The 17,455-nt window shown below is 46.9% G+C and overlaps 1 protein-coding gene across 9 annotated transcripts in view; it reads left to right on the top strand.

The window, feature by feature from the left end:
* Positions 1-15,739, top strand: part of Wdfy3 (WD repeat and FYVE domain containing 3) — a 238,750-nt gene extending 223,011 nt beyond the window's left edge. For all 9 annotated transcript variants that reach the window (XM_085836931.1, XM_029478035.2, XM_085836928.1 and 6 more), the window contains 6 exons: positions 117-299; positions 1,459-1,555; positions 3,625-3,948; positions 4,204-4,315; positions 4,656-4,853; positions 12,369-15,739. In XM_085836931.1, the coding sequence (XP_085693057.1) occupies positions 117-299; positions 1,459-1,555; positions 3,625-3,948; positions 4,204-4,315; positions 4,656-4,853; positions 12,369-12,492 (1,038 nt within the window). In that variant the 3' untranslated portion in view covers positions 12,493-15,739. The remainder of the gene's footprint in view (positions 1-116; positions 300-1,458; positions 1,556-3,624; positions 3,949-4,203; positions 4,316-4,655; positions 4,854-12,368) is intronic.
* The last annotated feature ends 1,716 nt before the right edge of the window (positions 15,740-17,455 follow it).

Here is a 17,455-nt window from a genome sequence, read left to right as displayed (position 1 = left end):
TCAGCAAGCACTGAATTCCAGGACACCTCCCCTCATGCAGCCTGTAGTCAGAGGACTGACAGGTTTTGACAGCTAGACTTGTGCTATGAAGCTCAGACTCCCCTTCTTCTTGTCAGGGGGACATTGTGTCCTGCGCAGGCACGTATATCCACGTGTGGAGCATCAATGGGAATCCCATCGTGAGTGTGAACACATTCACGGGCCGGAGCCAGCAGATTGTCTGCTGCTGCGTGTCCGAGATGAACGAGTGGGACACGCAGAATGTCATCGTGACAGGACACTCAGATGGAGTGGTCCGGGTAAGTCCACCTGAGAGAGAAAGCTACACACAACCCACATGCATATTCATAGGTACACACAGAAGACCACTCTCACGCTGGTCCCCTGAAACATAATGCAACATATCATCTTGGCTACTTTCTGTGTGGTGAGCATCTCAGAAGAGACAGTGCGCATACTACCTCTGTAGTCCCTCACATGGCTGGGTTTCTCTCAGGAGATTTCTTTTTCTTTGTAGCTATATATTTTCTCCCCTCTTAGGCCTGTTATCCTTAACTGTGCCCTTTGTCAAAGCTGGGTGACTAATTATCACCCTCCTTAATTACAGGCCCAAGCTTAGAGACAGTGAAGCTGACCCCACTCCCAAGTCACATGCTGTGGCTCAGCCTGCAGTCCTGCAGGGACACACCCCTGCCTGTAGTCCTTGAGGCAACAGTTCCTACTGCTAAATGTCTAAGACAGTACTAAAATTGCCACAGACAAACATGCTTGGAGGTGAGGTTTGCACTCATCACGCAGGACCTGGAGAGGTTCTGTAGGAAACGGAGGTTTCCCTGTGCAGTTATCTAGCTCAGTTACCGTTCTGTTTCTGTGGAGGCGCCATGATCGAGGCAACCTATAGAAGATAGCATTTAGTTGGGGGCTTAGAGTTTCAGAGGGTGAGTTCGTGGTCGTCATGGCGGGGAGCTTGGCAGCAGGCAGACAGGGCACAAGAGCAGTCGCTGAGAGCTTACCTGTTATCCTCAAGTTGAAATCAGGAAGCAAAGGGTAAAGGGAAAAAGGAAGGAGGCAGAGAAAGCCCGGGCTGTGGAAGCCTGTGAAGCCTCAGAGCCCCCTCCTCCACCTCCATCCCTACCCCCATCCCCAGTGACCCACCTCTGCCAGCAAGGCCAACACCTCCTGATCTTCCTGAGCAGTCCACCAGCTGGGACCCAAACATGCTCACTCAGCCCACCACACTGATCATGATTTTAAACTTGCCTGGCCAGGGTCCTTTCCCTCTGGGAAGGGACAGCTACCATGTGAGGCAGCTGGCCTCACGGATTCAGAAAACCCAATTTAAGCAGTGGTCAGTGGACTCACCCGCTTAACCCTCAAAGCACACCTTCCTGAGCTAACGTGTTTGCTGTATCCAGTCTGTTTGCTGAGTGGCGTCATGTCCACATTATTTCCCCGCAGTTCTGGAGAATGGAATTCCTGCAGGTTCCTGAAACACCAGCTCCTGAGCCTGTGGAAGACCTGGAGATGCAGGAGGGCTGCCCAGAAGCACAGATAGGTACTTGACAAGCACGGAGTCATTTCATGTATTTATTAGATCAACATGGAAAAGCTCCGACTGAGCAGCTGAAACAGGCAAGGCTGCACACACAGCACTGTCGCCGCCACCCTGTGGGCATGTGTGCCAGCTTCACTCCAGTTCACCAAAGCCCACCCTCTGAGCCGTGCAAGCTGAATACAGGAGTGCTTTCCCCACGGTTCAAGGGCCTGCCACTCAGTTCTGTGGGGCGCAGGGTTGGGTGAGTCAGGCAGCCCCTCACCTCAGTTCTAGAGCTGCTGTGCCCAGCTCATGGGATGCATTGTGGGATGGAGACAGGAGACTGCCAGGCTCTTAAATTGCTCACGGGCCAAACATCAGTACTCACCCCACCTGATCCTGCTCACGTGGGCCACTAATTCCGACTGAAGACCGTTACCTGTTATTTCTGAAGCACTTTAAATTTCCAGTTAAAGCAGAGCCAGGTGACTTCCCTACAGAAAGACTGGGGACAGCACCATAGAGCCAGCAGCGTCCTACCCTGTGTTGCTGACCCTCCCTGGCCTGACACTAGTGACTTGCCGGAAAGAATCAGTTTTCAGCTTGCTGAATAACATAAGGAGCTCCTGCGTAGAAAGGCACATTCTCAGAAGGGCACAGCTCCTCTCGGTAAACTCCGAGTGCCTGCTTTCTGTGCCAGAAAGAGAAATCCATAGACAGCACGCTTTAATGCTTGCACTGTGATTGATGTAAATCCCCACAGGCGCAGCTGTAGCTTCAGAAGAGGTTATCCGAAGTGTTGGTAGGAAGAACGTAAAATTCAGAAAATTTGAATCAGTAACTGTTGGAGGTCACCTGCTTTATCCAAGGCATTGGATGATGGAGTCCCCTGAAATGAGTCACCTTTCTTTAGTGAATGACTAAAGCAGATGAGATTAGTGGGGTGGAAGGAGGGTAGGACTCAGAGCGTTGAGACAGCGAGTGCCATCTTCCGCATGCATGCATACTGTGGCCAGTTTGCAAAAGGGGAAAGTCCATGGAGAAGGACTGTGTACTGGAGATGAGACTGAAGGGCAGCCTGGCTCACTGCAGATCAAAGCTGTCCCTCGGCAGCATTGGAGTGAGGATAAGCCTCCACCGAGCCTCCGTTTGTGTCGCTAAGGCCTAAGTCGGAGTGTGTAGCATGCTGGCACTTGGCATGCTCGCTGTCCATTCCTCTCGGTTCCACTTGCTCACACTTTTCCCTGGGGATCCCTCCTTTGAGAGATGTTTGAAGGCGGTAGGGAACTGTGGGGAGCGTGAAATGACAGTGGGAAGATTCAGTGTCAAAGCTTACACAAGTCACTGTCTTAGAAGTCACATGGTTACTCAGTGCATGGATGAGGCTCGCGTTTGTTCCCCAGCACCACACACATGCATGCGCATGTACACACTCTCACACACACTCTCATACACACACACACTCGCACACTCTGGAATGTGCATGGACGAGGCTCATGTTTGTTTCCCAGCACCACACACATGCATGCGCATGTACAGACACACACACACACTCACACACACACACACACTCTGGAATGTGCATGGATGAGGTTCCTGTTTGTTCCCCTCTGCCGCTGTAAAGAGTGCAGAGAAGAACACAGGATACCGAGGCATGGTGGGAGTTTGGGAGAGGGAGGCGGTGCTTTGAGTTGAAGGAGTTGGGTAAGATTTTAGACTGTGAGGTGTCAGCAAAGACAGGTAACACCAGTGCCCACACACTTTGGGAAGACAAGTTCAAATAGAGTCACTGCTTGCAGTGCTGTGGACCTACTGTGAGGGGAAGAGCACCTGAGGAGCCAGACTGCCAGGGAGAGTGTGGTTTTGATTTTACTATGAAGGATCAAATGCCACCTAAGGATTTTCTCAGTTGTGGTCGGTCTAGGACATGGGATTCTAAGGACTATGCTCCGCATTCTTACTGTGTACAATCTTGCTACCTATGCTTGGTTGTAAGTGTGCCTCCCATCTAATGGACAAACGGAGCAGGGACAAGTGTAATGACTGATGAGTCAGTCTCCCGTCTCTCGTCTCCCCAATGCCTTACCCAGGGCAGCAAGCCCAAGATGAAGACAGCAGTGACTCTGAAACAGAAGAGCCCAGTGTCAGCCAGGACCCCAAGGACACGTCCAGCCAGCCCAGCAGCACCAGCCACAGGCCGCGGGCAGCCTCCTGCAGGGCCACCGCCACATGGTGTACCGACAGCGGCTCCGACGACTCCAGGCGCTGGTCTGACCAGCTCAGTCTAGATGAGAAAGATGGCTTCATATTTGTGAACTACTCTGAGGGCCAGACCAGAGCACATCTGCAGGGCCCCCTTGCCCACCCGCATCCCAACCCCATCGAAGCACGAAGTTACAGCAGATTGAAACCTGGTAACTTGAGTTCTGATGTCTTCCCTCCCTGCCTGTGAGCCCTGTGACAGGCCATGTGTTTGGGGTCCAGCTCTCTTGATTTATCCTAGGGTTAGCCTTGATCAACTCTGTGCCTGAGCCAAAGACCGAAGTCTCTTACAGTTCTCCCATAGATCAGGCTAGGCATGTTATAAAAAAGAAACCACAGTCCCTCTTCCTTGATTCATGTAACTCCCTAGATTTGGTTTGTCTGGGTCTTACACGTCTTCGTTTCAGGGTACCGGTGGGAGCGGCAGCTGGTATTCAGAAGCAAACTGACTATGCACACAGCCTTTGATCGAAAGGACAACACGCACCCAGCCGAGGTCACTGCATTGGGTGTATCCAAGTAAGAGCCAGGCTTTTTCCAGCCCATCTCCCTTTCTGGGTCATTTGGCATGGCTAGGGACCCATGTTTTAACCGGGTCCTTGTGGCACATGTTATCATAGCTGGTCTGGTACTTTTGGTCTGAAACTTGCCACTGTGTAGATTTTAATTCTCAACAAATAAACCAAGGTGTTATCGGTGCACTTCACACAGTGTTGAGCCAAAGGAAATTGAAATGGGGGGGGGGGGCGGGAATTCAGGTTCATTTTTAATTTTTTCTTCTTTAACATCCTTTGAGGGAATGGGGCTCCTTCTGAACACCCTGAGCCCTAGACCAGAGGCCTTCTTGTGTTTTGCACAGGGATCACAGCAGGATCCTTGTGGGTGACAGTCGAGGCCGAGTGTTCAGCTGGTCTGTGAGTGACCAGCCTGGCCGTTCAGCCGCTGACCACTGGGTGAAGGATGAAGGCGGCGACAGCTGTTCGGGATGCTCTGTACGCTTCTCCCTCACAGAGAGAAGGCACCATTGCAGGAACTGCGGGCAGCTCTTCTGTCAGAAGTGAGTTACCTGGGTGTGCTGTGCTCTGCACGGGTGCTGGTTTGCAAGGCTGTGTCCTCTTTGTGGTGGGAGTTTGTGTGGACCCATTGTCCCTTCTGCTCTTCCCTTTTCTGCAATCATGAGCTCTCCCTCTCTGAGAGAGAGCACAGAAACAGTCACCAGCAGTGGCTGCCAGCCCAACAACATGCAGCATGCACATGCATCCCGCCAGAACTGTTCTAGAGGCACACAGGATATGTGTGTGTGTGGCCACCCTGCACACAAGCCTGCCTTCCCTCCCCACCTTCCCTGATTGCACCTGACTTGTCTGTAAGTCTGTACACCCCTCAGCATTTGTGACTATGCACACAGTGTTTCTCAGCCTTACACTGCGCACTGTTTGCCCTTTCCTATAAAGTTGTATTCCCATTGTTTTAAATCCATTCACAAATAACAATTATAGTATATTGGATTTAACCATGTTCCGGACAGTTTAGGAATGTATGTCCCTTACGCTCGCTCGCTCCTAAGGACTCTTGGTGTCTTCTTTCCCTTTTACAAATAATATAAGGCTATAGTATGTTCTGGCCTAAGGGCCGGATTTCCTCTCCTGGAGACAGAGTAGAACATTCCATGGGGCACAGACTTAACTCTGGATCTTGCCCGTGTCTTGTGACTCTAGGAGCAGTTGTGCTACCGCAGGTGCCTTAGAGCCTTCCAAGTCCTCAGTCCTTCGTGGTACTGCCAAGTGAGCTGTTTCCCTTTTGCCAGTCTAATGGCTAAGGAAATGTGCCTCGTTGGTTTAACCTCAACGCTGGGGCCACTGGGATCTTTTCAGATGCTCTTGGGAAACTCCCCATTTTCCATGTAGGTTTGTCTCTTGCCTTCTTTTCTCCCCCTTTGCAGTCTCTGTCCTTGAGTTCTCTCTGTACCCTGGACTCTGATCCTTCCCTGCAAGTCTGTGGCTTGTATTTAAGTTTGCACTTGTGCTGTCTAGCAGAAAGGTTCTAATCGGTATGGCTGCACTTACTTACTTATGGTTCGATGTGTGTGTGCGCACGCATGTATTAGGATTTTGGTGTCAGGAAACTTAATTTTCTCTTAAAGTCTGCAAGTTTTACTTTTTAAACTCTTTGGAGTCTGCATTGGGCTGTAAGGCAGGAGTCTCTCTTGACCCAGAAAGTACATGAGCTTGCCAGTCCCTGATTACACAGCAGGCCTCCTCGCCTGGCGCCTCCTCGCCTGGCACACGCAGAAGAGATCCACATTCTGGCACACCCACAGTGCCTCTGTCTAAACGCTTCACAGAAAACTCCCGTATAATCATCTTCTAAAGCAGGTTCTGGGGTTTCATAAGCAACTATGGTTTCTGATGAGGAGGTGGCCTTTCCACTGACTCTGACCAAATGTTTATTGTCACCTCAGGTAAGTGACTGAAACCCTCTGAGCTTGTTCTCTGTGGCTAAAAGATGGATAAAGACAGCTTTCCTTGAGAGCTGCTGCTAGGTCAGAATGACATCAAGTATAGAGAAGGATAGCTGGAGAAAGGGTCAGGGGGTGGTAATTACTACTTATTTATTCCGGGGACTGCAGGATGAATTAGAAGGAAGGCCGATACCAGCCTTTCTGATGATTGGGACTTGTGTGAGGTTGGGGCAGGAGGTCCTGTTACGTGGCAGTGTGCTCTGACCCTGTAGCTGCAGGTGGAGCACAACACTGCCACGTAGCTGCTCTTGGGAGTGTTTTCCAAATATTAAGTATAGGTAATTCCTTGAGTCATCCATTGTTCTCATATGTGAGTAAAGGTTGTTGGGAGCAGTGACTGCTCTGTGGTGGCCCAGAGGAAAGCTATGCAGGAAGTAGAACCTGGCCCACAGCCTTCCTGCCCTCCGCTGCCTCACTCCTGAGCCTTTGCACAAAATCCCCCATAGCCAGCCCAGTGACCCTCTTAAGCACTCGGTTGCCCACCAGCCAACTGGAAGGAGGCAGCCATTCAGTTGAGACTTTTCCAAGGTGACTTTTGTGTCAGGCTGATACTGAGAACCAGTGTAGCTCCAGGGGATGTGCAGATCTCAGTGTAAAACATGAAGAGAAGGAAACTCCACTGTGAGGCGACACTGCCCCCAAAGCATAGCTCCAAGGTGACCATCGCAAGTGTCCCAGAGCAGATGACAGCAGTCACCATAAGATGATGCTCACCTACACATTCGTACTTGGAGCAGACACCCTGGGGAGTCCAGGCTGGCCTGGGAGACGGCTTGGGGAATGAGCTTCCCACGTGTGCACCCGCACCTGAGAATGAAGCGGAGGAGGACAGTAACAGGTCAGAAGGTCTCTCTCGGGCACAAACGAGAACAGTTAATGTAGTTAAGATGCCTGCGCTCCGGGGACTAAGTAAGCTACAGAGGCATTGCGGTCCCCCGTCAAAACACCAGTGCCATTCTTCACAGAGCTTTGCAAAGCAGTTCTAAAATTAATATGGGAACAAAGAAGTCAAAAGCTACGACAGCCGCAGCATCCTGGTGCAAGGATGAAAGCAGGTAGACAGGCCAGTGGGCAGTGTGGGGAGGCTCGGGTAAGCCTGTGCACTGCACCTAGCCGATGAGTAGTTCAAAATATCAAAGATAACAACACGGCCTTTTCAACACTGGGTCTGGAAACCCTGGTAACCACATCCGAGATCTCTATTACCCTGCAAGGAAGTTAACTCAAATGGATCAAGACCTCGCTCTGACTGTACCAAAGGAAAACATAGGAGAGACACTTTAAGATATTAGCTTAGGCCCGGCAATGGTGGTGCACTCCTTTGATCCCAGCACTTGGGAGACAGAGACAGGGAGATCTCTGAGTTCAAGGGCAGTCAGGGCTACACAGAGAAACCTTTTCTTTTAAAAACAAAAAACCCAACAACCCAATTTAGGTGGTTTTCTAGATCATATTCCAAAGCAGGAAAAGCAAAACATGACACCCGAGATCGTCTCAGACTAAAAGGTTCTTTCAGAAAAGGGCTGAGCTGAGCACCATCTACAGAAAGGGAGGTGGTGGCCACCCACTGCTAGTCCTCACCGTTCATGGCCTTTCATCTAGATAGGCAGAGCTCCCATCTAGAATAAAAGAACTAAAAACACAACAGAAGCTAAGCAATTTAGATTTAATGTTGGCTAGGTAGTCTGATACCTCATAGATAATCAATATGTACATAAAGTAGTCCTCAGCATCAGTGGGCAGCAGGGAAATACAGATCAAACCAAGAGTGAGTCTGTCTGGCCCTCGTCTGACTAGCTGTCTCCAGCAATACCAAACGCTCCAAAGAAGAGGGAGGACAAGAGGCTCTTGCATGCTGCCAAGGGATATGAAGTAGCGCAGCACATATGGAAACTAAAACCAAAACTGCCATGCGGCCCAGCTATCCTTGGGTATTTGGCCAAAAAATGAAGTCAGGCAGCATATGGGGAAAAAACAAAAAACCATCCATCCTGCATAGCCTTGTTCATTGTAGCATTGGTCACAGGCACCAAGACGTAGAGTCAGCCTTGGGTGTCCAGCAATGAGCGAGAGGTTAACAGATACTGCATATTTAAAAAATGACTGGAGATGAGCCCCATGGCCTGAGTTTTATCTAGGCACCCACATGATGGAAGATGGGAACAAACTCCCAGAAGTTGTGTCCTCCGACTTCCACATATGCTACACACACACACACACATAAACGGACACATGTTGCAGTAAATCTCCAACCCAAATATGCTCCGGCAATGAAAACAAGTCAGTTAATATGAATACATGCTGTGCACCTAGATTGAGCAGATCTACCGCTACACTACCATCTTCCACATCTATGAGACCCCCTTAGAACTTGCAGTTTCTCCAGGCCATGTGCTTCTGCTCTGCTTTTCTTCCTCCTCCTCCTCTTCTTCCTCCTCCTCTTTGTCCTCTCCCTCTTCCATTTTCTCCTCCTTCTCTCCCCCACCTTCCCTTTTATCTGCCCAATCATCAGCTCTCCTTTATTTTACAAATTAAGGTGGAAGCAGGTTTACAGGAAATCACCTGAATGCTGACACATTTCTTGTTCGCAGCCACTCACAGGAGAATGGAATTAACATCAAATTTAAATTAATTAGCCCCAGGGCTATCCACATTTCCCCCTTTCTGTCCAATTAAAAGACTATTTTTTATCTCAAATATAATTGAACATTACTATTATTATTTTGTAATTTATAAAGTACAAGAGACCTAACACCCAGTCCATCATCTTTGTTAATTAAAAAGAACCTTTGTGGTCTATCCTTACTTAAAAGACTATAGTTCTACACCTGGCTATGTCTTGGCTTTAGATTGAATGCCATCTGAAAACCATCCTCTCAAAGCGCCTGGGTTGGCTAGGAGACTATGTAGTTTTTCAACCCCATCAGAAATCCAAAACGACTGATATTAACTGAAAATATATAGGAAGCCTAACACGACTTCCAAAATTTAGCCAATTTATAGCGACAGCTGGTCACTTGGACAGTCCCTTACTTCAACACATTGGACATCAGTCTTCAGTCTACTGGCCAGGGTCATCTGACAGACTTAGAGAAACAGGAATATTAAAGACTAGCCTACTCTGTCTTGGCAGAATCAAGCTCTCCTGACCTGTAATGATGTCCTTTCTTTGGACAGTATTATGGCTGTAGATGAAATGAGGCAATTCTTGCCTAGTGGCTGTTTTGCCACAACTGGAGTAACTCACAGATGCTCAGTTTCCTCTTTGAATCCAAGACAGGGAAAGCTGTCAGGAGCAGACTAGTCTCAACAGCAAGTGAATAACATTAAACATCACATTCTGTGGACTTCTGACATTTTTGAAAACCAACTATCTATGTGATGTAATCTAGACTGTTCTCTGTTATCTACTCTCAGCCATTTCCTATTAAAATAACTGAAAACTCCCTAACAATAAACTCAGAACCATGAATTTCCTATTTGGCCCTTAACTCACAGGCTTAAACATCTCAGATCTGTTTATAACAACAGCAATAGAAGGACTGGGTCTAAGCCTTGTACTTTAAATTTTTAGTATCAGTCGGGCAGTGGTGGTGCACACCTTTAATCCCAGCACTTGGGAGGCAGAGGCAGGTGGATTTCTGAGTTCGAGGCCAGCCTGGTCTACAGAGTGAGTTCCAGGACAGCCAGGGCTATACAGAGAAACCCTATCTCGGAAAAAAAAAAATTTTTTTTTAGTATCAAAGACAACCTATAATAACCACCCCTAGCCCCAAAGCCTAGGGAACTGGGATGACGACTCTTCATAACTACTTCAAGCTGAATATGGGCGTTGAGATATTTTGAAGGGAGAGGGAAGGGTAGGAAAATGGAAGAGTTGGTTGGTCTTAAGAAGGCCACACCAATGATTGTATTAATCTCTGATATCTGTGCCCTGACTGGATATGGATGAAAAATACCAAGACATCAGGAGTTCAGGCAGGTCAGTTCAGCATGTCTGACAATGAAATTCACTAAGCTTTATATTCTATAATATATAAATCTCAAAACAAAATTTTAGTATCAAGATAACCTTTTTGTTTGATTCTCTGGAATCTAGTTCTCAGGGGGGTCTCCCTCTATCAAATCTTATCCATATCATTCTGGAAGGAGTAAATACCTTAATCACCTTTTCCAAAAACACAAACAAAACCTTTTCTCCAAATCAGCATAGCCTTCAGCCGCTAACCAGAAAACCTGTTCCTAAAGGAACAATAAAACCACCACAATACTCAAAATCACACACATTTTAGCCTATTTAGGCCTTTCTAATTTGTCATGTTAGGATATTAACCCAAAATTCCCGTGGAGCCCAAGTTAGACAGAATAAGTCTCCTGCAGACTTTATTATACCATCCACACTTGATTCAGACTTCTATTTTCCTTTCCTCTTTCCTTTCCTTTATACCTGCTTATAAGAGGCAGCTTGTTAAACCAGGATTTAAACCTAAAATCTGTTGTGCTCTCTACCAGGAGCCACATTTACACCATCTATCTGTTGTGCTCTCTACCCAGAGCCACAGACTTCTACCTGTTTGTAGCAGGCAATTATCACTGCTCACTCTAGTTGGAGTCAGTGAATAATATTCCCTATCTAGTTCTGAACCTTTATCTCAAGTTAGTTGAATTCAAATCAATACATTGGGCACCATTTTGTTGCGGTAAATCCCCAACCCAAATATGCTCCAGCAATGAAAATACAACTCAATATGAATACATGCTGTACGCCTAGATTGGCAGATCTACCGCTACACTACCATCTTCCACATCTATGAGACCCCTTAGAATTTGCGGTTTCTCCAGGTCATGTGCTTCTGCTCCACTTTACTTCTTCCTCCTCCTCCTTTGTATCCTCTCCCTCTTCCATTTTCTCCTCATTCTCTCTCTCCACCTTCCCTTTTATCTGCCCAATCATCAGCTCTCCTTTATTTTACAAATTAAGGTGAGAAGCAGGCTTACAGGAAATCACCTGAGTGCTGACTCATTCCTAGTTCACAGCCACTCACCGGAGAATGGAATTAGCATCAAACATAATTAGCCCCATGGCTATCAACAGGGACACACACTAAATAAAACATACTACAAGAATGGTGCAAGGTTCTGTCATCTAAGCACGCCTACAGTAGTAGTTGCCCTTTAAATGAACAAAAGAATGAAACTGAGGAACGTTTGTGCTAAGTGATAGGCCGTGCAGACCGTATACAGACATATACAGACGGCACCCGTTCTTGGCCCTCCCTGAATTGAAACTAAGAAAATAAATGTGGGCCCGCCCTGCAAGTCGAACCATGATGACTAGGTATTAAGGTGCTGGAGAAGGGGGACAAAGCCAGAGATGAGTGGTTAAGATCAGAGCATGCTGTACACTTGTATAGAAATATCTCCAAATGCCATTAATAAATATATACAATGTATTGATAGCAACAAAGTGAGCAGTTCCCAAGGAGGAAACAAAACAAGGCAACAAATCTAAGTGGATGTTGGAGTAAGATGAGCACCACCAAGTCTTCTGACCAATACACGGAAAGTTAGCTCTCTGATGAGGCTCACTTGCCACAGCTGTAGGCCCAGAAGCCGGGAACATGTGAATGATAACCTGCAGCAGTCAGTCAACTTGGCTTAGCACCAAGCTGCCCTCTTCCCCAAACCCTAACCCGGCCATCTCACTGGTCCAGAGCAGTGATTCCTAAGTCAGTAAAAAGCTGCTGGTGCTCAGGGTGGCCACCATAGTTGCTTCTCAGCCTCACAACTGTATGAGACCCCTCAGTTTGTACTCTTGTGTTTCTAATGTCTGCCAAAGAAATGGCCCCTGGCATCTTTGTAACATCATCTGATGTTAATGCAGCATCTTGGGTCAGTAGCATGAGTGCCAACCGGCCTGGCCTTGGGCGCTGGCTGCTCCAGCATGGTGCCCTCTGCCATCAGACTTGCCCGCTCTCCAGTCCAGCCTCACAGCACTCATGGTGCCTCACGGGGATGGCCTGGAACTAATTTATGTTCCCTCTTCCTTAGGTGCAGTCGGTTTCAGTCAGAAATCAAGCGCCTGAAAATCTCGTCCCCAGTGCGTGTCTGTCAGAACTGTTACTATAGCTTGCAGCATGAGAGGGGAGCAGAAGATGGACCTCGGAACTGCTGAGATGGAGGGACCGGTGAGAGACCACAGCCTAGGGGGCTCTTCACGTCCTGCCGGGACTCCAGAGGCACTGAAGCAGTCTCCGTTTACACAGCTCTTCACTGAGTGTTGGGAGTGCTGAGTGTAGAGGAATCATTGGATCACGGCTTCTGAGGCCAGTGACCGGCGCGGGTACTGTGCAGTGAACAGCACAAGAGGAACGCAAGGTGGCTCCCAGGAGCGTCTCAGACCTGAGTCTCCCCTAGTGTAGCTGTCTCCAAGAGCAAACCCCGTGATCCCCAACTGTCTTTCTTGCATCTCATTTTTATAGAGCTATTCATCCTTATTTGGAAAAATTAACAAAAACTTAAAAAAAAAAAAAAGGCTTCTAGAAAATGGTTGTAAATCTGACTTCTTTACAAGGAGCTGTGTATATTGTAAATAGGTATAAAGGCCTTTTTTTTTTTTTTTTTTTTTTTCTAAATAAGGACCTAATTGCCTGTAACATGAGACTTCAAACTAAGCCACTAACTCAATGAACCATCTAAGGTCTGTCTAATGTCTCTCAATTATAAATATGGGTTGGGTTTTTTTTAATCCTCAAAGACATTATCTGTACTATTTTTTTCTTGTTCAGACCAAGCCTGTGTGCCTGATATCATTTCTTTCAAGTTGCCCACAGTGTCTCCACTTAAAATAGGCTAGTAACCAAAACGATGTAGCCCTGCTTTAGGGGCCAGCGTGGGAGAAGAGGTCTGCTCCTAAGGTAACGTGGAAATAACCAATGGTCTGAGGCTGGGTACCGCTACAGTGTTACAGTTCTGCAGCAGCACCAGTCTGAGGCTCTATACCTACAGCTCCAGTGTTGCAGTTCTGTGGCAGCCCCCTTCAACTGACCTGTGCGTTGTGCAGGCCCAGCACCTCAGCAGCACAGATAGGGGATCACACATGGATCGATGTCAGCCAGGACAAAGCTCCGCCTCAGTTAATGGAAATATATTTGCATGTTACCCCAAATTAGCTTCTCTGCATAGAACATAAGTATGTGTCTTTGGGGACACGTGTGTTCTACTACAGCTTATTTTCAAAAAGAAAAAAAAAAAAGGGTGTACAGAATTAACATTTAAATCTTGTAAAACTGGATCATGTCAGAAGTGCTTAAAATGAACCTTTACCATTTAATGCCATCTACCTGAAAACAGTGAGATTTATACTGTATCAATGTCTATTTTTTTGGTTTTGCTATGAATATAATTACAGTATTTTAATATTTAGTTATTTAATTTGTTCTACTAGTTGGATACAGAACACACACATTCAGGAGGAGGAAAGCTGTCAGGCTAAGAGAAGTTTATAGAAAAATGGCTTTGGTGGTGGGATTTTTTAAAAATGTGTGTTATGTACATAAATATAAATATATATATATGAAATCAAAACAATTAATCTAGATTTTAACATTTTCAGATACTTAGCACTAATACTATGAACAATTCTAAAAGCCCTGTGATTTGATGAACAACATGGGGTCACTAATGGCCCAAGAAAGAAAGGACAGGCCTTGACACCCTCATGGAGGGAGATTTCACGCAAAGGACAGTGGCTTTGGCTTCCCCAGCTCTCCATCTTTAGCCCTGGTGACAGGCACACTTATGCACTAAAATGCACATATATGCACATGTGTCCAGAAACAGGCATGTGGTACAACAGTGACCTTGTACCCTATGGGCTGAAAGCAGCTTCGGAACAAATTCGTTCTTCCTGATAAGCAGGTCTCCAGGAGAAACCGTGAAGGCTGCTTTAGTGCCTTATGCTTCCTAAATTTCAACCTTCCTTTCTAGGTTTCAGCCTCCAGTCTGTGATACATATCAAAATCGACCCCAACACTTCCATTTTAAACGCTCAAATACACACGCGAATGAAAGGACTGTCGGCATTAACGCTTCTCACCCGAAGAAAAGCTGCTTTGCTTTCCTTCCTTTCAGTGCCGCCCACCCCTGATTGTTTCTTTAGAAGGATGCCGGTGTTCCTCCATTGCAGAAACTGCTTTTGCATAGCAGTGAGCAGGCCCTGGCTGCCTCTGGACGCTTTGCAACAGTGTTACTTTACACTTTTGGAAAGCAGCGCCCTCCTGTGGCCCATGACCCTCGTTTACCCATACCCAATGGCAGAGGTGTTTTCAAGACTTGAATAGAGGAATGTGTGTGTAGCCACTTGAAGCTTGCTCCACTGTCTGTCTAACCTGACATGCTGTGGGATGAACGCTCATAAACTTTCCAGCCCATAACTAGTAGGTGGAAAGCAAACCCTCGCTCACTATGGCATTTCCTCTGGCAGCTGGTGCTGTGGGCAACTGTCTTCTTTCCATCAGGTTTTGGTTTTTGTTTTCTTTTCCCTTCTGCAGAAATCACAGAGACACTCGCTCTGGGCACTGGGCTCACATCCCTTGGCTTCATTGCTCATCTGGCTGGCTGGCCCTCCATGTTCGTGCCAATCTGCTTACCAATATATACACTATGTATGTCCACCTTCCTGCGGCCTGCATTCTTTTTCTAAGTACCTCACAGGGCTCCAGCCTGACCCCTCTGTTCACCCCTCGCCCCTCCACCCACTGCTCATCCACGTACTCGACACACTCGTGTGTAGCGTGCAAGTGTGACGTCACGCTTTTGAAGACGAGAAGTAGCTGCCCGTAGCAGCCAGCCCTCTGGAGAATAGCAAAACAAATCTAGATAAGTTATTTTGCACTTTCTTATGTATAAAGGTGGTAGAAACTTATTTTTGCTTTGTATCATTTAAATACATTTTGTTTTGGTAAACAGACTGTGTATAAAATATTTACGCGGTTGAAGCTGTTTTGAGGAAGTCTTTTTCATTTCAGCAAGTTTCGTTACTTGTTGCATGACCATTAACACAGCTGACTTTTTGTGTCAGTGCCATGTATATTTTTGTCCTGTTATTAACTTGTAAGCCCTAGTAATGGCCAATTATTTGTACAGCAACAGAAGTAAATTGAAGATACTGGCTAAGACTGGATTGATTGTGGACTTTTGTACTATATTGCAAAATCCGAGATCTGTTTCTCTGGTGGTTATGTAAAAGGCCTGAAGAATTCCTATCTAGTGTGCAATCTGTGATTCTGGGTGTTCATTGTATCTCTGTCTGATGCAAAAAGGTAGACAGTTAACAATCCATGGTAAATGCAATAGTCCAGGTACTTAAGTATTTTTTTCATTTCAAATAAATACCTACTATTTACCACAAAAAGAAAAAATTTTAAGTTGTTTTTAAATTTAAGTTCTTCAGAAAAGAAAACCAAGACTGATTCTGCTTCTCCTCTTACTTCCGTAATGTTTCCCTGGTTGTGTACATCTCCTTCATCTCTACTTAAAACTGCAGAAATTGGCTGCTAGGGTCATAGTTCAAGCTCCAGTTTGCTCCTTATGAACCAGGATCTCTATATCCTGAACTTCCCAACCATGCCGGACTCCCAGGCTGCTGACTGTTGGCAGGGGCGGGGGCAGGAAGGGAAGGCCAGTGGTCTGGGGACATGGCTTTCACATTTGAACTAGCCTATCAAGACCTTTCTGCATGCTTTGGCTTTTTTTTTTTTTCCTGAGCATTGTTCTCTATTCATTGTTGTGAAAAGCAACTGTGCTCATGAGTGCCTGTGTGTATGTGAGTGTGCACATTGTGTGCACATGCATGTATGTATATGTGTGTGCACACCCATATGCACGCACGTGTGTGTGTGTGTGTGTGTGTGTGTGTGTGTGTGTGTGTGTGTGCGTGCGTGCATGGAGGTCAGAGGGAAAACTTTTGGAAATAGATTCTCTCCTTCCACCCTGTGGATGCCGGGGATCAAGCACAGGTTGTCAGGTTTGGTGGCAAATGCCTTCTTCCCACTGAGTTGGCTCACTGACCCAGAATTGTTTTAGAGTCTAGCTTACGAGTGGACAGATGGGCTCCTGGGTCCGCCACCGCCTTCTGTCTGTTCTGTTTCAGTTGAACAAGTGAACATCCAGGCTAACATGGATGTTGTGATAACCTTTTCAAGTAAGTCCTTCACAGTGTTAAACTTCTTCCAAGGTTTCTGTCTGTCTGTCTTGTGGCTTCCTTTTCCATAATCATAAAGCCTCGTGTTCTCCAGAAGCGCCAGTGCCAGTGCCGGAGGGAGCAATGCATCGCTACCACAGAATCTGGGCATCTTCCAGGTGCTCACATTTCCCACCCATCACGTGACGTCCCCAAAGGTGACACATACGTCACATGTATCATAAAACTTATATATACCATATGTAAGATAAGATGTCACCAGCAACCGAAGGAAATTCTGCCTTCTGTGGCAGTCGATACTTATTTTCCCCAAATTCTAATTTTTTCCCCCTCACACCTAAAATTTTGTCATTAGCAATCAGTAGTGTCCACTGTCGTCTTTGAAGTGGCAGGCTTGTGTTTGATCACCACTAGAGTGTGTTCTCCAAGAAAACGTGGCTGGTCACACAGAGCCCAATCCCAAGAGTTTGTTCAGGGTGGCTGGGTGCTTGTGTGTGACTCCTCGTCACGTGTCGTTCCTGAGAATCAAAACTGAATGCACAGCCCTTCTCACTGCCCGGCCAGGGCTGTTCTTGAGCAAAGCGGACACTGGCACTTGGTTTCGCCTTGCCAGCACCTGGTGATGAAGAGACACACACACACTAGTGGTCCATACTACTACACTTCCAGTTCAAATCCGACTTTAGTACTGAGAGCTGGCTTCCTGAAACCCACTAAAAAGGTTTGGGGACTCAGAGGGTGAAGACTCGAGACCCACTTCTCCAAGGACAAGGTGCAGGAAATGCTTGCTGCCCATGCTGTGGTGGCACGCATACAATCTGGTTGGTTGCTAATCAGACTGCAGCTCATTCTCTGCCCCTCCACCCCCATCCCATGACACCTTCCAAATGTTAGGACCAGATCCCATCACTATGGACAGGACATTGGCAGGTAC

The sequence above is a fragment of the Mus caroli genome, unplaced genomic scaffold, assembly GCF_978045245.1.
Source record: "Mus caroli unplaced genomic scaffold, Mus_caroli_1 scaffold_4, whole genome shotgun sequence".
Lineage (NCBI taxonomy): Eukaryota > Metazoa > Chordata > Mammalia > Rodentia > Muridae > Mus > Mus caroli.
This window is presented reverse-complemented; position numbering and strand designations above follow the sequence as displayed.